The sequence below is a fragment of the Solanum dulcamara genome, chromosome 4 (assembly GCF_947179165.1).
Source record: "Solanum dulcamara chromosome 4, daSolDulc1.2, whole genome shotgun sequence".
In the NCBI taxonomy this organism is placed as follows: Eukaryota; Viridiplantae; Streptophyta; class Magnoliopsida; order Solanales; family Solanaceae; genus Solanum; species Solanum dulcamara.
Window position 1 is genome coordinate 77,255,775 of NC_077240.1, and position 22,734 is coordinate 77,278,508.

Here is a 22,734-nt window from a genome sequence, read left to right on the forward strand (position 1 = left end):
ACATCTACCAAGACAAAGCACCTTATGGCTAAAAACACCACTAAGGTAGAGTGATCAAAGACCACAAATATGTAATCATTGCAAAGATAACCACTATAAATCTCATGAAGTAAGGGTGAAATATTAAGATTGACAATCTAAATGTTAATTTGGGTAAAATAACATATGAAGCCAATCTCATCAATGTTTCACTAACAATAATCTAAGTACAATCAAAAAAGTTCTTTTTTTCCCTAACCAACAATCTCTGCAGTTGGAAGGTCATATATCCTGCTGTAAGTCTTCTTGAAGCCTCACTCTACTTTCTTGCTCTCCTTGGCGGCGGCTTCTTCAGTGCTCTGTGTTTTTGACTCATCAAACTCCAACAACTGCTCAACCAGAAAACCAAGAATACAATTCATCAGCTTTGGATGAAAAATTTTATGTTTTAAAGCTTTAGAAAAGCCCCATCTAGTGTTGCTCTCATAAGAAGCAGAACAAATCAAGATTAGAGATTATTCTTCCCTTACAAAGCACATAATTTGATTATATGAGAGGAGGGCCACATCGTGGCATAGTAGTCAATGAAACGGGATGAAAATCGTGGGAAAACAGGGTTCAAATCCTAGAGGAGGCAAAACGACCTAGATGATTTCTTCCTATCTGCCTAGGCAAACTTATTCGGCACATATGTTGGTGAGAGATAGCAGGTACATGACAGAATAATTGAGGTTTGCCCAAGTTTTTTCTCTGGACACTACCTTTATCAAAAGACGTAAAATAAATGAGAGGAGAAAACTGCACAAATATGACAAAACCCTAGCAGTGGATTTTTCTCTTCCTAGTTCCGAACAAACGATGAAGAATGTTTTTCATTTATTTTTATCCTAAATGATGTCACTGAAAGAAATTGACCGACGAGACATGCTCGGTGTAAAATGACCTATTATTATTTATTTTGGCCGAAAAACCAAGGACTAAATTCTAATATATGTAATCCCCTGTGAATACACAATAATTTAAAGAGTAAACAAACATTCAAGACCATAAACAGTAAGACAAAAGCAAATGGAGTAAGAAAATTATAGATTACTAAAAGAAAAGTTTACCGGCTTCACATCCCCATTCCAAATGCAGTGCACGGCTAAAAATCCAATTACAGCCGGAACAATATATAACAACGCGGGCTGGAACAAAAGGAGTAAATAAAGTGCAAAGTTAGAGAATATCAAGAAGGTTGAAAAACAAGGGCACCGTCATCCTGCTACAGGAATAAAACAAAACAAGCTTTTCTGAGACACCAACCTGTGCAGCTTGAAACCAGTTCATAACAATAATGGTTGAAACCACACCAACTGTGTATCCCAAAAATGCACTTTTAAAGTATTGAGGCCCCTTCCCTCTGGAGACATCAAAGCGGAGTGCCAATGCCACAAAAATGCCTGAATAACGGGATAATTACTAGTTTATGACAAAAGCTAAATAAATGGGAGGTAAGAAACAGAGTAAGTTCAGCAGTGGATAAATTCCATTGCAAATTCATAAATTGGCTTTTGTAGACAGGTCACTTAAAAGCAACGGGCCTTTATGGTAAGAATGATGTTATACCAGGAATTACAATATCCCCGAGACCCAACATTGAAAAGGGACGTTTCAAATCCGCTGTGGGGAACAAAAGCTGCAAAGGGAAACAAAAAGCAAATTCTAATTACATAAAGTTAAAACGACAAAAAAGATCAGCATTGAATTGAAAGAAAGGCTAGATGAACAAAAAATCACTATACGCACCTTGATAGGAGCATCGAAAGACTTAGCAACACTAACCATCACTGGGGTAAAAAAGACCCAGAATATGTCATACACAAAAAGTCCAGCCTGCAGTTAAAGAAAATAGGATTCATTCAGCACAAAGACGGTAATTTAATGCATAGAGAAAGTGCCAGAACCAATGTCACACACAAAAAACCTCAGGAAACTCTTTTTAATTCTTGACCCACCATGTATTATACACGGGAAAAAGGATGTGTTTATGCAATGCACACTTAGGAGATGGCTCATTTAAATGTCCCACTTCAACTATTTAGTTGTGCAGTTTGAGCCCAATAGGAATAAACAGAATGACACCTCTAAACTATGCACAACTAATTATTACTCGCTCTGTCCCATGCAAAAAAGTTGTCCCAAAACAAGTGTCACCTTAGGAATTCAAGACAAAAAAATTGTATGTTTTTCCAACTATAACCTTAAACGCCATCTTCTTAAAGTGTCCAATTCTCAAGAAACATTTATTAAATAGGGGTAGTTTAGTAAACTACACCTTGTATCTATTAATTTCTTAATGGACGTGATTTATGCTAAAGTGACACTTATTTTGGGACGGGGGAGTGCAAATTAAAGTAAAACCTCTCTCCTTACCAATAGTATGGAACCAGTCTTAAATGATCCAAGTGAAAGCATTTCAATCCCCTGCAAGTTAAAACGACAAAACAAAGTCCACCATTCAATACTTCAGTTATACAAGGAGAGTAGTGGCATGGCCACCTTTAACTTCTTGAACTTTTGTACAGATAAAGAAATATCTATCTATAAACTGGAAGACATCAAAATTCAGTGGAGAAAGTAAGCCAGGATCTTCCATTGCGGATCCAAATGGTAGCTATAAGCTATTTAGACCTATGGGCTATAAGCTTCTTCAAAGAATATCAACGACATTTTTGGGAAATAAAGGACTCATAGACAGGTGAACTGTAGTAATGAATGAAAGTTGAACTACCAAACTATATGACGTATCAAGAAGTAAAGATCAAAAGGATGGGCTAAATTAATTGGCAACATCAAATGGAGAGAGAGAGAGAGAGAGAGAGAGAGAGTGACACATTCATGTCACGAACCTGATCCAGAGGAATGATTGATGATAGCATATTTTTTCGTCAGAACAAATGACAAATACTAAAAAGTAGAAATTGTTTTCAATAAATACAAATTCAAATAAAATCTTTTTTATATAATTGTGGTGTCCGTGCCAGCTTCCGTGCTCGGCTAGGACATCTAGAAAGAAATCACCTGGTGTTTTTGTCTTTGATGGGATTTGAACTTGAGACCTAATAGGTCTAACCCACTTCATTGACCACTAGGTCACACCCTTGGGTGCTAACTCAAAGAAAATCTTATGCATAAAATGAAGCCAGATCAACCAAAAATAACTATTTCAACTTCAAGTAATCGAAACAAGATCTACAGTTCATCAGACACACAATGGTAAGAGAACTGGCTGCAACAATGTGACAAGCTTTGTCAACAGAAAAAAAACTCAATTCAGTGTCCAACCATCAGAAGGAGAAAAGATGATGTGGGAAGGTTGTTTCAGGATTTCAAAGCAACAGATAATGTAACTATGCTAGTTGTGCAGACAAACCTGAATAGAAAATGCAAGGCCCAATACATTGTTAGCTAGCCAATGCTTCTGTTTAGCATACCATACGCAGAACATAGTTCCAGGAACTGCAGCAACAATCTGGGACCTTGTGAACTCAAACTCCAAAGCTGAGAAAGAAGCAAATAAACATCATCTCCAGAGAAAAGAAAAGGCAGAAAACCAACAAATTCCAGTCAAAGACGTGAAGGTGTACCATCCAGTGTGATATGTGGGGAAAATGCCATTAATTAATGATTTTATAAGGGTGGGGAAAAAGATGAAAGTCCATAGTGAGCAAAACAAGATTCAGAATCTTTAGGAAGAAAAAAAAGCCGGTCACTAAATAGCATTTTCACAAGAGAAAAAAGAGGCAGTCCATTATTTTTGCCTATGCATCTGGTTGATGCTATCAATGAAATCATATTACTCCATTAAAAAAAAAGGAGGTGGTCCATACAGCGGAAATATGGGAAGTGCCATATTATGAGATCTTCATTCCACTTTTCCGGCAAGAATCGTTTGATAGCAGGTAACAGTGTTGCACTGCAAAGCCCAAAGAGAGGGATGATATAATTACATATAACGAAACTACTTCTTAGAAAATTGCAAAAGAATATATTAAGCATAGTAGAATGATCCATACGGAAAGAACATACGAAAAAGCAGCAATGCCAAGTACAAAAAAGTAGCACGTCAATACAGCATTAACCAGGTCTTTTGAGAGGAACTTAAATAGCAAGAACAACGACAAGAGCATTGCACTTCCAACCAAGGGGAATCTCATTGCATGCTCTTTAGACATTGTCTCCTACAAAGTAGAACAGCATAAGTTTAAGAAACATCAAAACAGATAAACAAATAAACAAATAGAAGGGAGACTGCAATTAGGAGTCCGGGAATATACCGAAGGAGGAGTTGGCTTAACAGAACGGTAGCAACCCACATAAACAGTGAGGCAAGCCGTTAGCACGACATTTAAATTTGGGTCCACATTCACAACCAGTGGGGCCAAACTCAAACCTGAAATTCACAACCAAAAAGCAAGAGTTCTCAAGGTAATTCAAAAACATGAAATCTAGAAGGAGATTTGGAATAACCAGCAGCCTTTTCTCCTCTCAACATACCACAAACAACCAGAAACAAGTTTCTTATCATAAAGATGATGCATTGGGGGAAGGGGAGAAAAGATGAAAAGGGACAACCATAATAGAGCTCCCTAAGGTGTGTTGACTGAACTGTCCTAACAGGAATCCATTTGATTAATTAAAGCATCCGACTCTAAGGAAAAATCTAAAATTCCTTTCAATACAAATTCATCAATGTACACCCACAAAGTTGGACCGATTAAAATACAGGAAATTAGGTAATGAGCAGGCACCCAACAGGGAACAGAACGAGAAGGAAACGTTTGAACAGCCATCAGAACACTATATCAGCATGTATGCTAACTGACTTGATGACAGTACCTAGCTAAGATTATCAGGCTATCAGATAATCGTCCAATTCCATCAGCTCAAAACTAACAAGGAAAGTCGATTGCAGAGAAAACCAAGAAACAAGAATCCACAAAGGATTGTGATATTTGAAGGGAAATGGCCAACTAGGGGAGGGTGCTAAACACCAGCATATCAATCTATCAATCAACTAGGCCTTACTCCCAAACTAGCTGGGATCAGCAAGGGTCAAACACCACCTAGCCTAGTAAAGTACATTTTGCTGGACATGCATTGAAGTAGTAAAAAGGAAGGTCCCATAGGCCCCTTGAATAATAAGCCCAATGCCTACTTCAGAAACATATATACATAAAATGATTCCTGTGGGCCCAAATCATCACACCATTTGATCAAACATAGTATTAAAATCATCAAGCTTAAGAAATACGCTAATGTGAAGCCAATGAGAATTTCCAGAGGTTTTATTGCTTAGAATGAGCAACAAAATATTATGGCAGTTTTAGAGTAGGATATTTGGTCTTAACTTTGAACAAGAATAAGGGGATAAAAGTAAAGCATTGGAATAGAGGAACTGTTCTGTTTTACAACACATCTGAAGTGAGAAAAATATTATAGCAATAACAAGCATAACACAGAATCATATATAATCAGTTGTAGCATCTATTAACTCTGCAAATCTAAATGGCACACATCCAAACACTCATAAATCCGTTCTTCATAATCAAAGAAGAAACTTAACAATCACGAGTTCTAAAGATTTATCAAAATAAACTCATTAAACACCGTTGCTCATCTCATATCCTGTATATGGATTCCTTCATTTCCAAGTTAAATCAAACTCCCTATACTATACATTACCAAAAGAAACATTCATCAATCGAATTGCACAAGATAATGTCATTGTACTATGTAATTCAGCTACCATAAGAAACACACATGAAACAAATCGAACAGTGAAACCGAACCTGCTAAAGCAACATTTGCTAATCGTTCGCTATTCATCATCCTCACAGACTACTAACTCAGAAACACTGTCCGTCTCCGTCCCACAGTAACAGAGATAAGCTACAACAAGCCAGAAAAAAAATAAGTATCAGTAACAATAATCAACATGTACATCTTTTCAGATCCTAAAACATTAATGTAAAATGAAAAAAATGCAATCTTTAGCAATATTTCTCACCAAACTTATCAAAATTTGTCTCTCTGGACATTTCAACAAAAACCCAATTCTTGGAAATGAATAAATTTGCCTCTTAATATACAAACAAATTAATTAGATAAAAAGAACCCCAATTCTGTTAATTGCATGAATTTACCTCTAACACACAGGAAAAAAACAATTAATTGAAAACTTCAAAAAATCAAAATTCTCAACAAAAACAGGAAAACCCCAATTAATTGAAAACTTCAAAAAATCAAAATTCTCAACAAAAACCCAATCTTTGGGAAAATTAAAGAACCCCAATCAAAACACATAGTCAAAACACATATATCATAAGATGTTTAATTTATTTTTACCTTACAAACAGAAGTAAATTGCTGATCTCCGAGTACACAGATCAAGAGAAAAAAAAAATTCAACAAGATAGAATTTTTGTAACGTTTATATATATATATATATAAAAAAAAAATCAAATTAGGGTTTTAAGGTTTGGTTCAAATAGTCATTAAACTGTTTTATTTGGGAATTTGAAGGATTTCAATTGGGAGAAGCACGTTGAGATTGGTTGTCTCAACCAATCAGAGACTGCCACGTCAACTTCTTGAGATATTGTGCCATGTGGAATTTTGCGGGTCCGTAATTTCATTTAGATAATCGGACTGAGGTTTGTTTCACTTAAACACATGATAATACTTGAACATTTTCAATTCAAAGTTTGAATATATTTTTTGTGTGTGTATTCTCAAAAATTCATTACGTAGATAAGTTAATCAATTAAAATATATCATATTTTTTAATGATATTCATCAACATTAATAAATGGTAAAATTTTAGGCATATTTCAATTGATATATTAAGCCGTTTAATTATATTACATGAATTAATTACTACACCAATAACGCCTCAAATCCTAAATAACTTAGAAACATTATATGAATCATTTTCAATGGATATAAGAAAAGAAAAAAAATACATTACTTATTTATTACTCTATTCAAATAAATCACATGAGAATATTATGTAAATACAAATAAAGCATAATAAAAATTTGTATATTTATTGATTATACTTAAATCTCTGGAAGATTAAATTATTTTAAGAAAATATAGAACCTACAATAAAAGTACTTGTATGCCTAAAACATATTTTCAACTACCAGTTATTAATTTATGTAAAAAAAAATCTAGCTTTATCTTTCGCCAAATCAGCACGAATTTTTAGAATTTTAGGTTTTTTAAAATATTTTTCTTTCGTGTGATTTTAGATCTATTTGGTTTTAGTATTTTTATTCATTATGATTCCTGTGCATTTGGAAGCAAAGTCAGATTCAGAATTTTATGCTAAAATTATCACTTATTTATGAGAGTGCGTTCATTTTTTATCTTTCAAATTTTGCCTGCTTTTCTAATTTTTTAAATTTGCTAAAGTCATGTGACACTCACGTGACTCGTAAAATAATAAAATCTATCAGACAAACTCATTCTCCTCTCTAAGATTATATTATCTGCACCTTAAGACCATTTTATTGTTGCCTTTAAGGAAAAACGATCACTATTTTTGATGGAACAAATTGTTGCATTCTTTAAGTGTTGTCTTTTGATATTAATAGCTATTACTATATTAATCTTAAGAAATGAAGAAGGCAAAAAAGAATTAAAATGTGTATCAATCAAGAAAGAGGTAGCACTGTCAGTTGAAATTTATATCATTAGAAAAATTATTCTTTCCATTAGTTTTTAATATTGTTACGTTAAGGAGATCAAAAATACTCCGTTTTAACAAAATTAAGATTAAAAATACTCAAGTTATATTTGAAAGATCAAAATGAACTTACTTTCATAGATAAGGAATAATTTTAATCCAAAACATGTCAAATTTACACTATAAATTATGGTGTACGTGAACTCATGATCTTTCTGCCAAATTAGATATTTTATGTACATTTTACTAGAATTGATCTAATATTATTCGCTAACACCTATGCTCCATAAGGGTGAATGATGCATTATTGATTGCTAAGTTTTTATCTAAAGGACTAAGAATCAATTCCACTTGAATTTTCTCCATTTTTTAATTTTATTGTTTAATCATATTTTAAAAATTCTAAATCCGCATCAATATAGGCTACTTGAACGTTTCTCCGTTGTGATAATTTTTAATCTTATATGATCTTATATCTATCTTTAACATATGTATTTTTGGGACATTCATTTTATGGGTGTGTTAGTGCTTTAGCAACCCAATTTTTATTCATAGATTATTGTTAGTCTTATAATTGTTACTTTTGGTTTGCAAGACATTAATTACACTAACACCCAATAGAGCTTATTGATCATTGAGCAATCCATTTCAAATTTTAGGTTAATATTTATATTTATCATTTTATTTTTCTGAAGTAGCAAGCTTAAATATTTGAATTGTTTGCATTCAAGCACTGCAATTTTGTCTAATTTCATAACCTTAATTTCACTCTTCTCATATTAATGAAACTTGCAATGTATATATTGAGCCTTATTTCTATTTATGTTTATCATGAAACTTTCACTTTTTTAAATATTTCTCCATAATTCAAAGTTTGATCGATGTGCTGAATATTTTAACCAATTAGCACAACATTATCCTCAAATAACATATAACATAGAATTTTAACTTATGTTGTATTAATTAACTCATTAATGATTAGGATAAACAAGTACAATCTAAGTGTTGAGATTATGAGAAACTCTGTTGTATCTCCTATAATTAGCTTTCATGCTAGTGATGATTTCTTAATACATATCCTTGTGTTAGTTTATAATTTAAGTTGAATTTGTTCCTGCTTAGATACACATCAAAGTCATTTAATTTACATAAATCTCATATAAAATGTCTTTTTATTTTGTCCTCACGATTTTGTGTGATATTTAAACAAAATTTATTCAAATTCGAAAAAAGTTTATAGGGCAAAAAACACTTTTTAACATATTTTTTTGTCTTAATTCATGTGACACCATTCGACTTAACATAAAATTTAGAAAAAAAGATTTTTGAAATTTATGATCTCTTTGAAGATTTATGATCTCTTTGAAGATTTATGTGACTGTAAATCATTTCATTAAAGATAAAAGAGGAATTTTAAAGTTAAATTGTTTACACTTGTAAAAAAAATACATTCTTTTTTTAGACAAATTAAAAATAAATGTGTCATATAAATTGGGAGTTTGGGACTAAGAAAATATTATTTTTTTCATACTTTAAACTTGAACACAAGATCTCGACACGACCTAATGATTTACTTTAGATTAGCGTACTAGTGAAACGAGTCATTCAACATGTTTTTTAAACAAACAGTAAATGCAGTAAATAAATAACACTTCATTTTTATGTGAAAAACACCCGATTTATAAGGATGTAAAAATTCACAATCTGTACCTCTATGGCTTTACATGATTTAACCCAAACTTCCCAAAACACAATGAACCAATAACAATTTAAGGTTACAAACTTTGTAACCTAAGGAATTAACTCTAATTCCTATAACTACACAAACCTCCCAAAATTTATGTTCCAAGTATTCGAGTCGTCCCAACTTGACAATGATGCTACTCCAATTTACAACTCACCGAATCTAGAAAGCCTTAACGATACAATGCAATAAACAATCTTAATACATAACAACGAACATAACTCAGATAAGATACCTTAACTAGCACCAAATTCTTCGATATGTTCCATTGTATCAAGATCCGCTTCAAAAGTCAATCTCTTACAGCTTGTTTGGATGGTGGTTTTCTGTGGTATGGTATGGTTAGTAAGAGAACCACGTTTTTTTTTATTGTTTTTTTAATTACATGGTATGATATGGTGTAGTTTCATTGTTTTGTAACACCATGAAAACCCTCACTTTTTAAAACCACTAATTTGGTGGTCACCCATTGTTTTTTTTTTCAATTATACCCATACTTAATTTTATATAATTCTAATTTATCATTTATTCTTTATTAAAAATTCCCCTAATATATCTACTGCTTTCACCGTCGTATTACTCATTCTCCTCCACAACAATTTTTGAAGCTTCTAGGGATTTCAAATTGAAATTCTCTCTTTCATTGTGCTCGTTATATCTTCAATTGAAGCTTCTAGGGATTTCAAATTGAAATTCTCTCTTTCATTGTGCTCGTTATATCTTCCATTGAAGCTTCTAGGGATTTCAAATTGAAATTTTCTCTTCAATTATTATTAATATTTATAATAATTAAGGGAATTTTCATTAATTTATCAGTTACAGTATAGTGTCATATAGTCAAATCAAACAACAAAATTATCATTAAACAATAGTAAACCATACAATCTATTCAAATATAGTATTGTACTGTACAATACCATACCGTACCATATGATACCGTATACTATAAAATCATGGGAAACCACCATCCAAACAGAGTGTTAATGACGCAGCTTGCTCACTTGAGAATTGCCTTTGCTACTTAGAAAATGTATAACCTTCAAAGTCTTTTGTTTATATAACTTTTTTGCAGAGTTATATTTCAGTTGAGACTTCTCTTGACATCAGAACTCTTTAATTCGAACTCTTCTCTTTTTCGAAAAGTTGTAATCAAACACTAATTTTCTGATATGCAGCATTATATATTTTAATGTGTATTTATTTGAAGTAATTGTGTTCCTTGAATTAAGTACATATGACTTTATCTGCACAGTCCTAGTATATGTAGAAGAAGTCTTTTGAAACAGTTTTTCATGAACCAACTGTAATTACATGTTTCATAGCTTTTCGTCAATCATCAAAATTCTGCTAAACCCAACATTTTCTGAAATTAGTATCACATGAAATTAGTCATGCGCAAAAGATAGCCCAATTGCATCTAGAGCTGTCAAAATGCTCCCATCCAATCCAATCCAACCCTAAAGGGCTAGCGAGTTAAATGGTTTAGGACGGGCTAACCCTTTTAAATAAATGACTTATAAAATAACAGTCCAATCCAACCCTAAGCGGACTACGGATTGAAATGGGTTTGCCAACATTGACCTCTTAAAACAATTATCAAAAATTGATGAACACAACACTAATACGTCAAAAATTCACATGTTAATGAATTGTACACACTTTAGTGAAATACAAATTATTAACAAAATAACAGAACATGCAAAGATACAACAGTCAACATTCATAAGATTTATCATAACAACATACATTACATGATATCTTTTTCATAAGCTAGACAAAAAAGAAGAAATGAAAAATTAAGCATAAACACAAAAGTAAAAGATATCAAAAATTCATAGTTATAATAATTTTAATTGCCTAATTATTAAAAATTTAATAAAATAAAATATTAATTAAAATATATATAATAAATATTTTTAAAATTCGTAACCGGTTGACGGTTGAGTCCAAGAGGCAGATAGACTAAATGAACATTCGTGTATGTTAATCCCAATCCCCCATCAGCTTCGTTCCCCTGTTCCAAGCTCCTCTGTGGAATAAGGCATAATTCTGCAGAATCTCTCTTTTTGTTCTTTTTCTGTAAATTTCTCCATCTTACTCAGCTTTGTACATATATATACCGCAATTTACATCTGAAAAATTAGTTAGTATAGTACTTCTCTCTCTTCTTTTTCCCCCTTTTCAAATCCTATCTTTAGGCTATGTCTACAGTTGTCGAGCTTGAGATTGAGGATCATCAACTCGTGAAAAATATTCAAGATTTATCTATTCAAGAACAGGTAATAATGGGTTTTCTTCAAAATGCTTTTTTGGGGGGGTTTCATTTGAGTTCCCCAAGTGTGTACCGAAGTTTCATTTTCATTGAAAATATTACATGTTTGCAGTTGTATTTTCTTGTTTATGGGTTTACAGAGGTTCAATTGATTTGGGTGTTTGCTCGATTTGATTTTAGAGACAAAATCAAGATTTTAGGTTTATGGGTTTTTGAACCCTAAATCTTTTGGCTTAATGGGTTCAAGATACCTTATTTATACATATTAACTCAGTTTCTTGTTTTGCTTAACTGGTAAAGTTGCTCCATGAGTTGTGGAAATAACCTCTTGCAGAAATGCAATCTACAATAGACTCTAATTGTGTGGCCCTTCCTCAAACCCATGGCATAGCGGAAGTTTATTGCACCGGGCTACCCTTTTCAAGTCAGCTTGTTAATACAAATATAGGGGTTCTATGGACCTTGTAACTTCTATTGTGGCTCCCGCTCTAATTGATCTGGTGTTATGACTTACTGTTGTTGAATAAATTGGAATAATAGATTATAAGAAGTTTAATTAGTAGTATCTGTTGATTACAAATTCAATTAATAGCATCAAGTTCCAGCTGAACACATTTTATTTGACTACTCAAGAATTTGTCTTTAAATACAAATCAGGGATTCTTTATTGCTAGAGATCTTCTGCATTTTCCTTTTTGATAACCGTGGTGTCTCGTCCAGTTTGCATGCACCTTGACTAATTTCACGGGATTCTTGCAATAAGTACAACTCTGTCCGTCAATGCTAGGATAGATGGGTTAACTAGTGTTTTTGTCTCTGCTGGGATTTGACCTTGGGTAGATTTTCTGCATTTTCGAGTGACATAGAGATCTTTAAACAATGGTCAATTGGAAGCATTTGGAATTTGGATATAGCAGTTAGTTAAAGATTCTTGATTTAACTATATTTTGGCGCCATTGAAATAGATTTCATGGTCAGTCCTTATAATGAGAGTTAAGTATCTTATCCTTATCAGATACTTGACGTCCATTAATGCCAATCATTTTTCTTCCTGTTTCCATCATGGTACATGATTATGGCTCGTGTTGTGTTGCTTGTCACCATTTAACGAATAGAGTATAATATTTGCATTGTACAGACTTACTGCTGTGTTATTTGATTAGCCGATACAGGTTAAGCTGATTGTTGTGGATTTTTAATTTCAGACTAAAATGAAGAGCAATTCTGAGGAAAGGCGCCAAGTGGATTGTGTGAACAACCATCATGGTGTCTGTGCCATATGTTTGAATAAGATAGTGCTTCAAGAAACTGCTCTTGTAAAAGGTTGCGAGCATGCCTACTGGTATGTATATAGAACCAATCTCTATCTATTTACTGCCCTTTTGATCATCACTCCCCTGATAGAATTGTATCCAATTTACTGTTTTATATAATTTTGATCACTTAAAATTGGTTCCAAGCTAATTATCCTACGTTTTGTTAGTTATCTACTGCAATATGATCAGCATGCCTCTGATAGGATTTATCCATTTTACTGTTTAGGTGAACAAATCACTTGCATTTGGTTTGCATCGAACTATCAAGAAAGATAGCTTGTTGTATGTTTGTTATTAGGTTATCAAAATCACAGTAAATAGATGGCAAATGAATTATAAAGAAAAGAAACTCACATGCCAGAGATACCGATTCCCTCAGAAGCACCTCTCCATCAGCAGAGTGGAGAAGGAATAAATTTTGTTGGCATTGTCCGGTTTTATTACTGCAGGGGAATTTTTGCTTTTCTATGTTGTGTGAACACAAGAAGGAAAGAAAGGAAATTTACCTCCTCTCATAATCAATAGCATGCTCTCTTCTAGCGATTCTATGCTCAATCTACTTTACACCCGAAAGAATGTTCTGTTTCAGTAGTTGTATTAATAGCCTTTTTGTTGATCTTGGGGGATTCGTGCTAGTTATCATTTATGATTGATTTTTGTGCATCAATTGCATTGATGTGTGTTGGTTTCTTAGGTTCAAATGATTATGCATTGCTGTTTTCAGCTGAGCCAAACCTGTTATCTATAAGCTTACATGAAAAAAGAACAAAGGTTTAAATTGCTATAAAATGATCACCTTCTTGGAGGATACCGTAACAATCTTCTAATGTTTACATTTGCCTCTTAGCCTTCATGGGCTCTTGCAAGTCTACTTTTGGTAATAAAGAGAGAGTACTGACAGCAATATGTATCTCCTTACTTCGGTACAGTGTGACATGCATCCTTCAATGGGCAACCTACAAGAAGGAACCAACATGCCCTCAGTGTAAACATCCATTTGAGTTTCTCCACATCCATCGCTCACTTGATGGAAGGTATAACTGATTAATTTGGTTTAACTTTTTTTGGGTATGTGATACATGATGATGCTAATAATGTGGCAAATGTGGTATTTAATGTACATCCTTAGTTGCACTTGCACCAGTAATTATGAAACCATGTGCATAATTCTTCGAGGAGGAAAAAATGTTTTGTTACTTCTTTTCTGGATCCATCACTTATTTTCTTAATCTGTTTGTTATGTTGACAGGTTATTTATGATTGTCTTATTCACTTCACATACATAATGATCCAATTAATCATCCAGTTGATTTTTGTCAGAGTCCCAGAGCTGTTTTATTGCCTTGGTAAACTAGACCAGTAAAGGTGGAGTTGTAAATGTTTGTCATTTTTTTTTTGGTCAATTGTGGTGCAACCTGGAAAGGTCATGGAATATAAAGAATTTGATCTAGAGAGATCCTCACCACTACTTGGTCTTACTGCAAATTCTCTATTCTGAATATGCCACAAGCTGACTTCTAAAGATTCTGACCATTGTTGGTGTTACTAAGTTCCTAGAGATGCATATAATTGACCACCGAATATCTAATTTGAAGTCACCTAAATAGGTAATTCTTGATAGATTCCTTGCAATGGTTCTCCTAGTTGAAGAGAGATCTATACTGTCCTTGGAAGAATATGGTTTGCTTGTCAAAAGCATGTTATTGAGTTGTATTGTGGACCAAAATCTTGTCTGACATCGTTTTTCCCTTGTTTATTTCCTGTAATTTTGTTTTTGAACATCCCCATAGTCGTGGTTGATTGTTTTTATCCAAAGAAATGACGCATTGTTTCAACAGTATCCAGGACTACATGTTCGAGGAGAGTGTCTGCCTTCTCCTGAGAGCATCATGGTTCAAACCCTTGATTGTGGAGGAAAAACAAGAAGTCGATGATGACATGGATTACCACTATGCATATGAGGATGACGAAGAACTAGAAGACTTCCATTTTACTAGTTCACCAAGGCTCCACATAGGCAACAGGAGATGGGGCGATAATGGTTATGTCAGGGCAGGAAGGCAAGAAGCAAGACCCGCTCATCGACCAAACTCCCAGGACTCAGGTGCTGGCTCGTCACGCCAGACTAAGAAGAAAGAGACTGCTGTTCCTAAAGAAACTGTTGGTCGGCGTGCAAAGAGGGCACTCAAGCGTGAAGCTGCTGATAAGGCTGCTGCTGAAAAGCACCAGCAACATTTGTTGAGGCTGGGTCGGATATGAGTTTGCCTCCCTCTCTAACCTTAAAGATCATGACATAATGAATCATCACTGTACAGTATCTAGTTCCTTTTGTTTGTAGAATAATGCCCACAGTTTAGATTCTGCATTTACAAAATGGCATGAACCATTTCATGCCTGTTATATCTCTCAGAGAAATTTATGACAATGGGGCTTATTTCCTCCATTATATGTACATTGTTATTTAAATTTTAACTCCTTCACATAAGGTGATTGTTTTCGTTTAATTCTTCCATGGTTTGAATGAGGTGTTATCATAATTGGAGATTTAGCATTACTGGTGTTCATGTTGCGATGTTGAGTTTGTTCTGCGTAGCTTTTCGCCTCTTGACTATTCGATTGAATAAATAAACGCGTTAAATATGCCTCTTGGAGCACAAGAATATCAGTATATTGCACTAGTTGATCTATTCTAAAAATTTGAGAGAAGTTAAAATCCCCCACTTTTGTTTTCATTTTCCGTCTGCAAAAATTAAAAAAAAGTATCAAATTGACTGGTTCGGTAGCAATAATTCTTTTCTTTTTTTTGAAGTAGACCCATCTTCAAAAAAACTTATCTTAATTTGAAGTCCCAAATACTCTCTGATTACGGGTCATAAATATGAGAGTGGGCAACTATCAGGTGTTTACTTCTCCTATCTGAATTATCATCAAATAGTTATCGAATCATACAAAGCCATCAGATGTTCACTTTTTCCTACTTATCACCATCGGTAGAAAAAGTGAACAACTGGTAATTAAGATGTATTTTTCATAAATATTTGATGATAGTTTTGATATGAAACTTAAAAAACGAGTTAAAATGAATGTATCAGTTGACTGATTCGATAGCAATAATTCCATTCTACTAGAGTAGACCCTTTTAACTTGGCTTTAACGGACATCTATGCTCTCCAACTTTGAGCATGACATATACATATAAGTTATGAATTAGTTTTTTTTTGTCGGGTTTATTTTATGTATTAAACTTGATCACTAATGTTCAGTCATTCAATTTCTTACAGTTGAATGCTCGAGCTTGTTGAAAACCCAAATCTAAGAAGATATTAACTTTGAAGACGATGTTTAATAAGATGAGCAAAATATGAAAGCAAACAAAGCCCTAAACAATTTCAAATTGAAATTTAATCAGTAAAAAAAATGCCAACAAAATAAAGAAATAACAAAGCATATACTTATCAGTACTTTAACCAACGTTTTCTAGGTTAAAACCCTTTGATTTCCATGGAAATTAAAGGGTTATGTTGAGACATTAGAGAAAAGCTTTGGTGGGAAAGAGAGGTGGAAACTGAAAGGCTCGTTGCTGAACTATAGAATAACGAAACTCTTTCTTTTATTTTTTTTTATGTTAATTTGTATTTTTAATTAAAGAAATAAAAAAATTCCTTTATTTTTTATTTTTTAATTATATATATATGCCACATCAGTTAAGAAAATCCATGTGCAGCGCGTAATGACACATTTTTGTGTATGAAATAAGAGGGGTGTATTTAAGCTTAGTTCGTCAAGTTGAGGGGTGTTTTTAAGCACATCAATAGTTCAGGGACGAAATCAATAATTCACGCCAAATTTGGGGGTGTTTTTAATACTTTTTTTTAATTATATATATATGCCACATCAGTTAAGAAAATCCACGTGTAGCGCGTGAATGACACATTTTTGTGTATGAAATGAGGGGTGTATTTAAGCTTAGTTCGTCAAGTTGAGGGGTGTTTTTAAGCCCGTCAATAGATGTAACAACAACAACAACAACAACGACCCATTGAAATCCCACACCGTGGGGTCTGGGGAGGGTATAGTGTACGCAGACCTGACTCCTACCAAGGTAGGACGACTGTTTTCGAGAGACCCTCGGCTCAGTAAAAGCAAATAAGAAAAAAGTCAGATAAGAATAGGAATAAGGAGTTCAAAACGCTATAGAAAAGCAAGATAGGACAATCAAAGTAAAGAAAGTAATGAAGGTAATAAATGAAGGTAATAAATGATAATAGATATCAGACCATAGAGAATTATAGTGCGCTAATACGCCTACTAATAGGAGAGAATAACGAGACTATGAACTAGCCTTCTACCCTAATGTGGGTCCTCCACACCCTTCTATCTAAGGTCATGTCCTCGGTAAGTTGTAATTGCGCCATGTCCTGTCTAATCACCTCTCCCCAATATTTCTTCGGCCTACCCCTACCTCTTCTGAAACCATCCATGGCTAACCTCTCACACCTCCGCACTGGGGCATCTATGTCTCTTCTCTTCATATGCTCAAACCATCTCAGTCGCATTTCCCGCATCTTGTCTTCCACCGGGGCCACTCCTACCTTGTTCCGAATAGACTCATTTCGAATTCTGTCACTTCTGGTATGCCCACAGATCCATCTCAACATTCTCATCTCAGCAACTTTCATCTTTTGGATGTGAGATACCTTAACTGGCCAACACTCCGCCCCGTATAACATAGCCGGTCTAACCATCACTTTGTAGAACTTGCCCTTCAATTTTGGAGGAACCTTTCTGTCACATAACACATCGGAAGCGAGCCTCCATTTCATCCACCCTACCCCAATACGATGTGTGACATCCTCATCAATCTCTCCGCTACCTTGCATAATAGACCCAAGGTACTTGAAACTATTTTTCTTTTGGATGGCCTATTCACCAAGCCTAACTTTCGTACCAACATCCTGAGGTGTCTCACTGAACTTGCACTCTAAGTACTCTGTCTTGGTCCTACTCAGCTTAAACCCTTTAGACTCCAAGGTCTGTCTCCAATCCTCCAGCTTAGCGTTAACTCCGCTACGAGTCTCATCGATCAAGACTATGTCGTCCGCGAAAAGCATACACCATGGCACCTCACCCTGAATTTGTCGCGTCAATCCGTCCATCACCAAGGCAAAAAAATTGGACTAAGAGCTGATCCTTGATGCAACCCCATCCCAACTGGGAAATGCTCTGAGTCGCCTCCGACTGTCCTTACCCTGGTTTTGGCACCCTCATACATGTCCTTGATCACCCTAATGTATTCCGCAGGTACACCTTTAGCCTCCAAACATCTCCATAGTATCTCTCGTGGCACTTTATCGCAGGCTTTTTCTAGGTCGATGAATACCATATGCAAGTCCCTCTTCCTCTCCCTATACTGCTCCACCAGTCTCCTCATGAGATGGATGGCCTCTGTAGTTGAGCATCCCGGCATAAATCCGAACTGGTTCTCTGAAATAGACACGCCTCTTCTTAACCTCATCTCCACAACTCTTTCCCACACTTTCATAGTATGGCTTAGAAGCTTGATACCTCTATAGTTGTTGCAACTCTGGATATCCCCCTTATTTTTGTATAGAGGGATCATTACGCTCGACCGCCATTCTTTGGGCATCACTGCCATCCTAAAGATGACATTAAATAACCTAGTCAGCCACTCTAAATCTGCCGGGCTCGCGCTCTTCCAAAATTCCACAGGAACCTCGTCAGGTCTAGTTGCTCTTCCCCAGCGCATCCTATGAACAACACCCTTAACCTCCTCGACCGTAATACTCCTGAAACACCCAAAATTGTGATGCCTCCCTGCATGTTCCAAATCTCCCAACACCATCTCTCGATCCCCTTCCTCATTCAAGAGTTTATGGAAGTAGGACTGCCATCTCTGTTTAATGAGGGTCTCGTCTACCAATACTTTACCGTGCTCGTCCTTAATGCACTTCACTTGATCCACATCGCGTGCCCTTCTCTCCCGCGGCCTAGCTAGCCTGAACAATTTCCTATCCCCGCCTTTCTCTTCTAGTTCAGCGTAAAGGCATTCAAAAACTGTCGTTTTTGCCATCGCAACCGCTGACTTTGCCTCATTCCGCGCTATCTTATAGAGTTCCCCATTCCTCCACTTTGCCACCTCATCCTTGCTTTCCATCAACTTTGCATACGCCATCTTCTTTGTTTTCACCTTCCCTTGCACTTCTCCATTCCACCACCAGTCCCCTCGATGTCGGCTATGACTATATGTCGAGACTCCCAGCACTTCCCTTGCTGCAACCCTAATATAGTTAGCCGTCCTATCCCACATGTTGATTGCATCCCCGCTACTATTCTAGGCCCCCATATCATTCAATTTCTCTCCCATCTCCAAGGCACTAGCCATGGTCAAACTCCCCCATCTGATCCTAGGTCGGTCATCCCCAACCCTCCTCTTCCTCGTCATCTTGATCCCTAAATCCATCACCAAGAGCTTATGTCGGGTTGTAAGGTTGTCGATCGGGATGACCTTACAGTCTTTGCACAGACCTTTATCATACTTCCTAAGGAGTAAATAATCTATCTGAGTCTTAGTCACCGAACTACGGAAGGTTACCAAGTGGTCTTCCTTCTTCGGGAAATTCGAATTGGTTATCACCAACCCAAACGCTCTTGCGAAATCCAAAAGTGAAATTTCTTCTCCATTTCTGACCCCGAAGCCAAAGCCTCCATGCACATCCTTATACCCTCCTGAAATAGACCCGATATGCCCATTGAAATCCCCTCCTACGAAAAGCTTCTCAGTAGGCGGTATTGTTACACCCCGCACTCTTGAGCTCGGGACGTCTTCTTAAGTTCCTTAGACACTATCATGTGAGCCGGATAAGCTACGACACTATCAAACAACTCTAAGGAAAGAAGATTGTGATACCTCGCGAGAAGGGAGGTTGGAGATAGAGTCATAAGAATCCGGAAAGAGTTGGAGGCTAAGAAATGAGTCGTAGGACTCGATTTACCTACGTAAGACACTAAGTTAAGAGTCTTATACACTTAAGTTGCTTAAGGATATACCAAACTTACGTAGTTCGGATTACATGAGCTCTTAAAATAAGACGAGATTACGAACCCACGAGGAAGGGAAAAAGACGACGCGTGGCAGCCAATGGAGAAGCGACACGTGGCATCACCTCAAGCAAGCAGGTGATGCACCTACTTAGGGTCAAGTAGGTGATGCAGCTGCTTGGGGGAGGTGGACCCCGCTGCCACGTGGCAGCCCTTAATTGGCAGCATGACACGGTGGCCAATCATGGCTTGACACGTGTCATCCTTAGGGGCTGACACGTGTCACCACTTGGGACCACCTATATTAGTTGATATGTATCCAAAAATCTTCAGCTTGTTCATCAAAATTTCCAGCAGCAACGTGAACAAAAAGCCCTAAAGCTAAGAAGAGAAAATTGCGACGGCTTTGGGAGAAAAATAGGTAAGTCCCATTTTCATTCCGTAAATTAATTAATTAGCGTATACTATGATGATATGGAAGTATTAGTAGTACAAAATTAGGATTTGGTGCAGCAAAAAATGGACAGCAAGCTGCCACGACGTTACAGCACGCTGAAAATATTTCCGAGGCGCGATTTTGGCGAGTTCTAGCCAATTTCGGGAAAGGTAAGTTCTTACCCTCTAATTTGAAGTTTATAATATTAAATTATGGTGTATTACACACCTTAGTACCTGCTGGAAGTTGGGGAAAAGGTTTGAAAAGTTCGGCGTTCGAAATAAACGAATTTAGAATCGCTATAGTTAAGTTGTCGTCGAAATAAGGTGTTGTACGCGTAGGGGCTGCTGCTGGTTGTGTTGTGGCATTTTGCAGGGTCTAAAAGTTATCTAAATGAGGTGTGGGAGCTGCTGGTTTCAGCCACATGACCCTCCGCTTTGTAATTAAAGAATTCGCGAAAGAAAGATTAAAAACTCTAGTTTTGGTATCTTAGTTTCGAGTGAATTATTGGGGGTTTATATTGTATAATTTTGGTCGTAATATGTATATGTATGGGCTGCTAGTTGCATTTTTGGTTGGCTTCAGGTTCTAAGGACATGGTTGGGAATTTGGATAGGGCACATTATAGGGGAGGTGCTGCCCGATTTTCGTTAACATCCTAACTAGTTAAGGAACTAGCCGAGAAAGCGAGCGAAGGGATGAATGTTATGAATACTCGTGGGTAGTCTAAGTTGCTGAAAAGTCCAAGGTTGTTAATACTTACATTACTTCCATGTTAAATAGGTTTCGAGGACAACGATGTGGACGTGATTAAGAGAAGTCCATACAAGGTATGTGAAGCTTTTCTTTGGCGTGTTTTTGGAAGAGATATGTAGACCTATTCTTCTTTTCTTTTGGCATGTATTAGATATAAGTTATAAATGATATGTATATGATATTTGGGATTCAATCCATTCGTAAAGCCCTGAGTATGAGTTGAGGCTCTTGTTTACTTCTTGGTATTAGAACTTCTGTAATAGCTGAGTCCTTGCCTTTTAGTCTTCTATGTGATGAAAACTAGTACATGTAAAGCCTATTTCTTCTTTCCTTTGGAATGGCTTAATTTTGAGTTAAATGGTATATGATATAGGTTTAGAGGTAATTCCATTTATGAGCTCTGATTGTAACTCGTGACTTGTAGTCACTCTTGAACATTAAGAGTCTGAAAGTAGTCAAACTACTATTCTCGAGCCTGCTATATAATGAATAATAAGTGGAAGTACCAGCTCCTCTCCATTTAAAGGCTCTGAAATGGTAAATGCGTCTGATTGCATAAGTTGAGTCTTTGACTAGGTAACTGTGTCTCTGATTGCATAACTGTGTCTCTGATTGCATAATTGTGTCCTTGATTGCATAAACCATATTTCTGATTGCATAAGCTATATGGCATTATCTGGATGCATGTCTGTGATTCTTGAGGCCCCAACTGATGTAAGCCCTAATGACATCTAAAGGGATACCTCGGATAATTACTCCCCCAGTCTTCAGGTGACGGTTCACTTGACTGTTTCATCGAGTCTTAGATAATGACTTAGTTGCATATGGTTTCTCACTACTCTACTCGTACATACTGTAACCCATCCTTCCTCGAGTCCCACGATGGGCCGGGATATGTTATCGTGCACAGTGCTACTACTTCTTTCACCGCATCCCGGGCCGGATGTATATAGTTCCACGCACGAGGAGACGATGCCGTACGTGAGGTGTGATATATGTTATATGTTATGACGATACGATTATTCACCGAGTCCTGGGCCGGCAGTAATATGAGAGTATATGTGGTGAAATAAGGAAGGAACACCGAGTCCCTCCTTAGAGGGCCGGGTACATATGTATATTATGATGGTACGCTATAGACGTACACCACTCCATTCACCGAGTCCCTCACTAAAGGGCCGGATACTTTATGTTGGCATGCATATGAGATTAAAGCAATACATTGTGACCCTAAGCCTCGCAGTGAACCGGGTGTGATATGATGATATACATGATAAGATGATACCGTATACGATGATATGATGAAATGAAATGCATTATGATATAATGATATGTGATTATGAAGAAGTGATTATAACACCGAGTTCACTAGAGGGCCGGGCACAACATATGATGATATGTATGATTTACGTGTCCTAAGGTGCAGGTACAGTAATT

The 22,734-nt window shown here is 35.9% G+C and overlaps 2 protein-coding genes across 3 annotated transcripts; one reads left to right on the top strand and one right to left on the bottom strand.

Annotated features, from left to right (window-relative positions):
- Positions 1-104: 104 nt before the first annotated feature.
- On the bottom strand, positions 105-6,493 carry LOC129887670 (signal peptide peptidase-like). Its single transcript, XM_055962849.1, has 12 exons — positions 6,370-6,493; positions 5,814-5,913; positions 4,299-4,414; positions 4,051-4,202; positions 3,852-3,937; positions 3,395-3,522; positions 2,395-2,445; positions 1,768-1,854; positions 1,588-1,657; positions 1,285-1,421; positions 1,089-1,166; positions 105-368 (listed from the first exon to the last, which is right to left on the bottom strand). The coding sequence occupies exons 2-12, from the start codon at positions 5,851-5,853 to the stop codon at positions 294-296; spliced, it is 1,020 nt and encodes a 339-aa protein (XP_055818824.1). The 5' UTR covers positions 5,854-5,913; positions 6,370-6,493; the 3' UTR covers positions 105-293.
- A 4,927-nt stretch (positions 6,494-11,420) lies between these two features.
- LOC129887671 (uncharacterized) lies at positions 11,421-15,548 on the top strand. Of its 2 annotated transcripts, XM_055962850.1 has the most exons (4): positions 11,421-11,737; positions 12,936-13,072; positions 13,976-14,080; positions 14,885-15,548. In XM_055962850.1, exons 1-4 carry the CDS (start codon positions 11,660-11,662, stop codon positions 15,303-15,305), a joined length of 741 nt encoding a protein of 246 aa, XP_055818825.1. In that variant the 5' UTR covers positions 11,421-11,659; the 3' UTR covers positions 15,306-15,548. The 2 variants fall into 2 exon arrangements, with proteins under 2 accessions (XP_055818825.1, XP_055818826.1); XM_055962851.1 differs by lacking the exon at positions 13,976-14,080.
- The last annotated feature ends 7,186 nt before the right edge of the window (positions 15,549-22,734 follow it).

Bases quoted from the DNA above. Each gene is read 5' to 3' on its own strand.
- LOC129887670 (XM_055962849.1), bottom strand. From the start codon at position 5,853: ATGATGAATAGCGAACGATTAGCAAATGTTGCTTTAGCAG. The intron at 4,415-5,813 runs GTTCGGTTTCAC...TGTGAATTTCAG, and splicing joins AGCAAATGTTGCTTTAGCAG to GTTTGAGTTTGGCCCCACTG. The intron at 1,855-2,394 runs GTAAGGAGAGAG...CTTTAACTGCAG, and splicing joins AGACTGGTTCCATACTATTG to GCTGGACTTTTTGTGTATGA.
- LOC129887671 (XM_055962850.1), top strand. From the start codon at position 11,660: ATGTCTACAGTTGTCGAGCTTGAGATTGAGGATCATCAACTCGTGAAA. The intron at 11,738-12,935 runs GTAATAATGGGT...TTTTAATTTCAG, and splicing joins ATTTATCTATTCAAGAACAG to ACTAAAATGAAGAGCAATTC. The intron at 13,073-13,975 runs GTATGTATATAG...ACTTCGGTACAG, and splicing joins GGTTGCGAGCATGCCTACTG to TGTGACATGCATCCTTCAAT.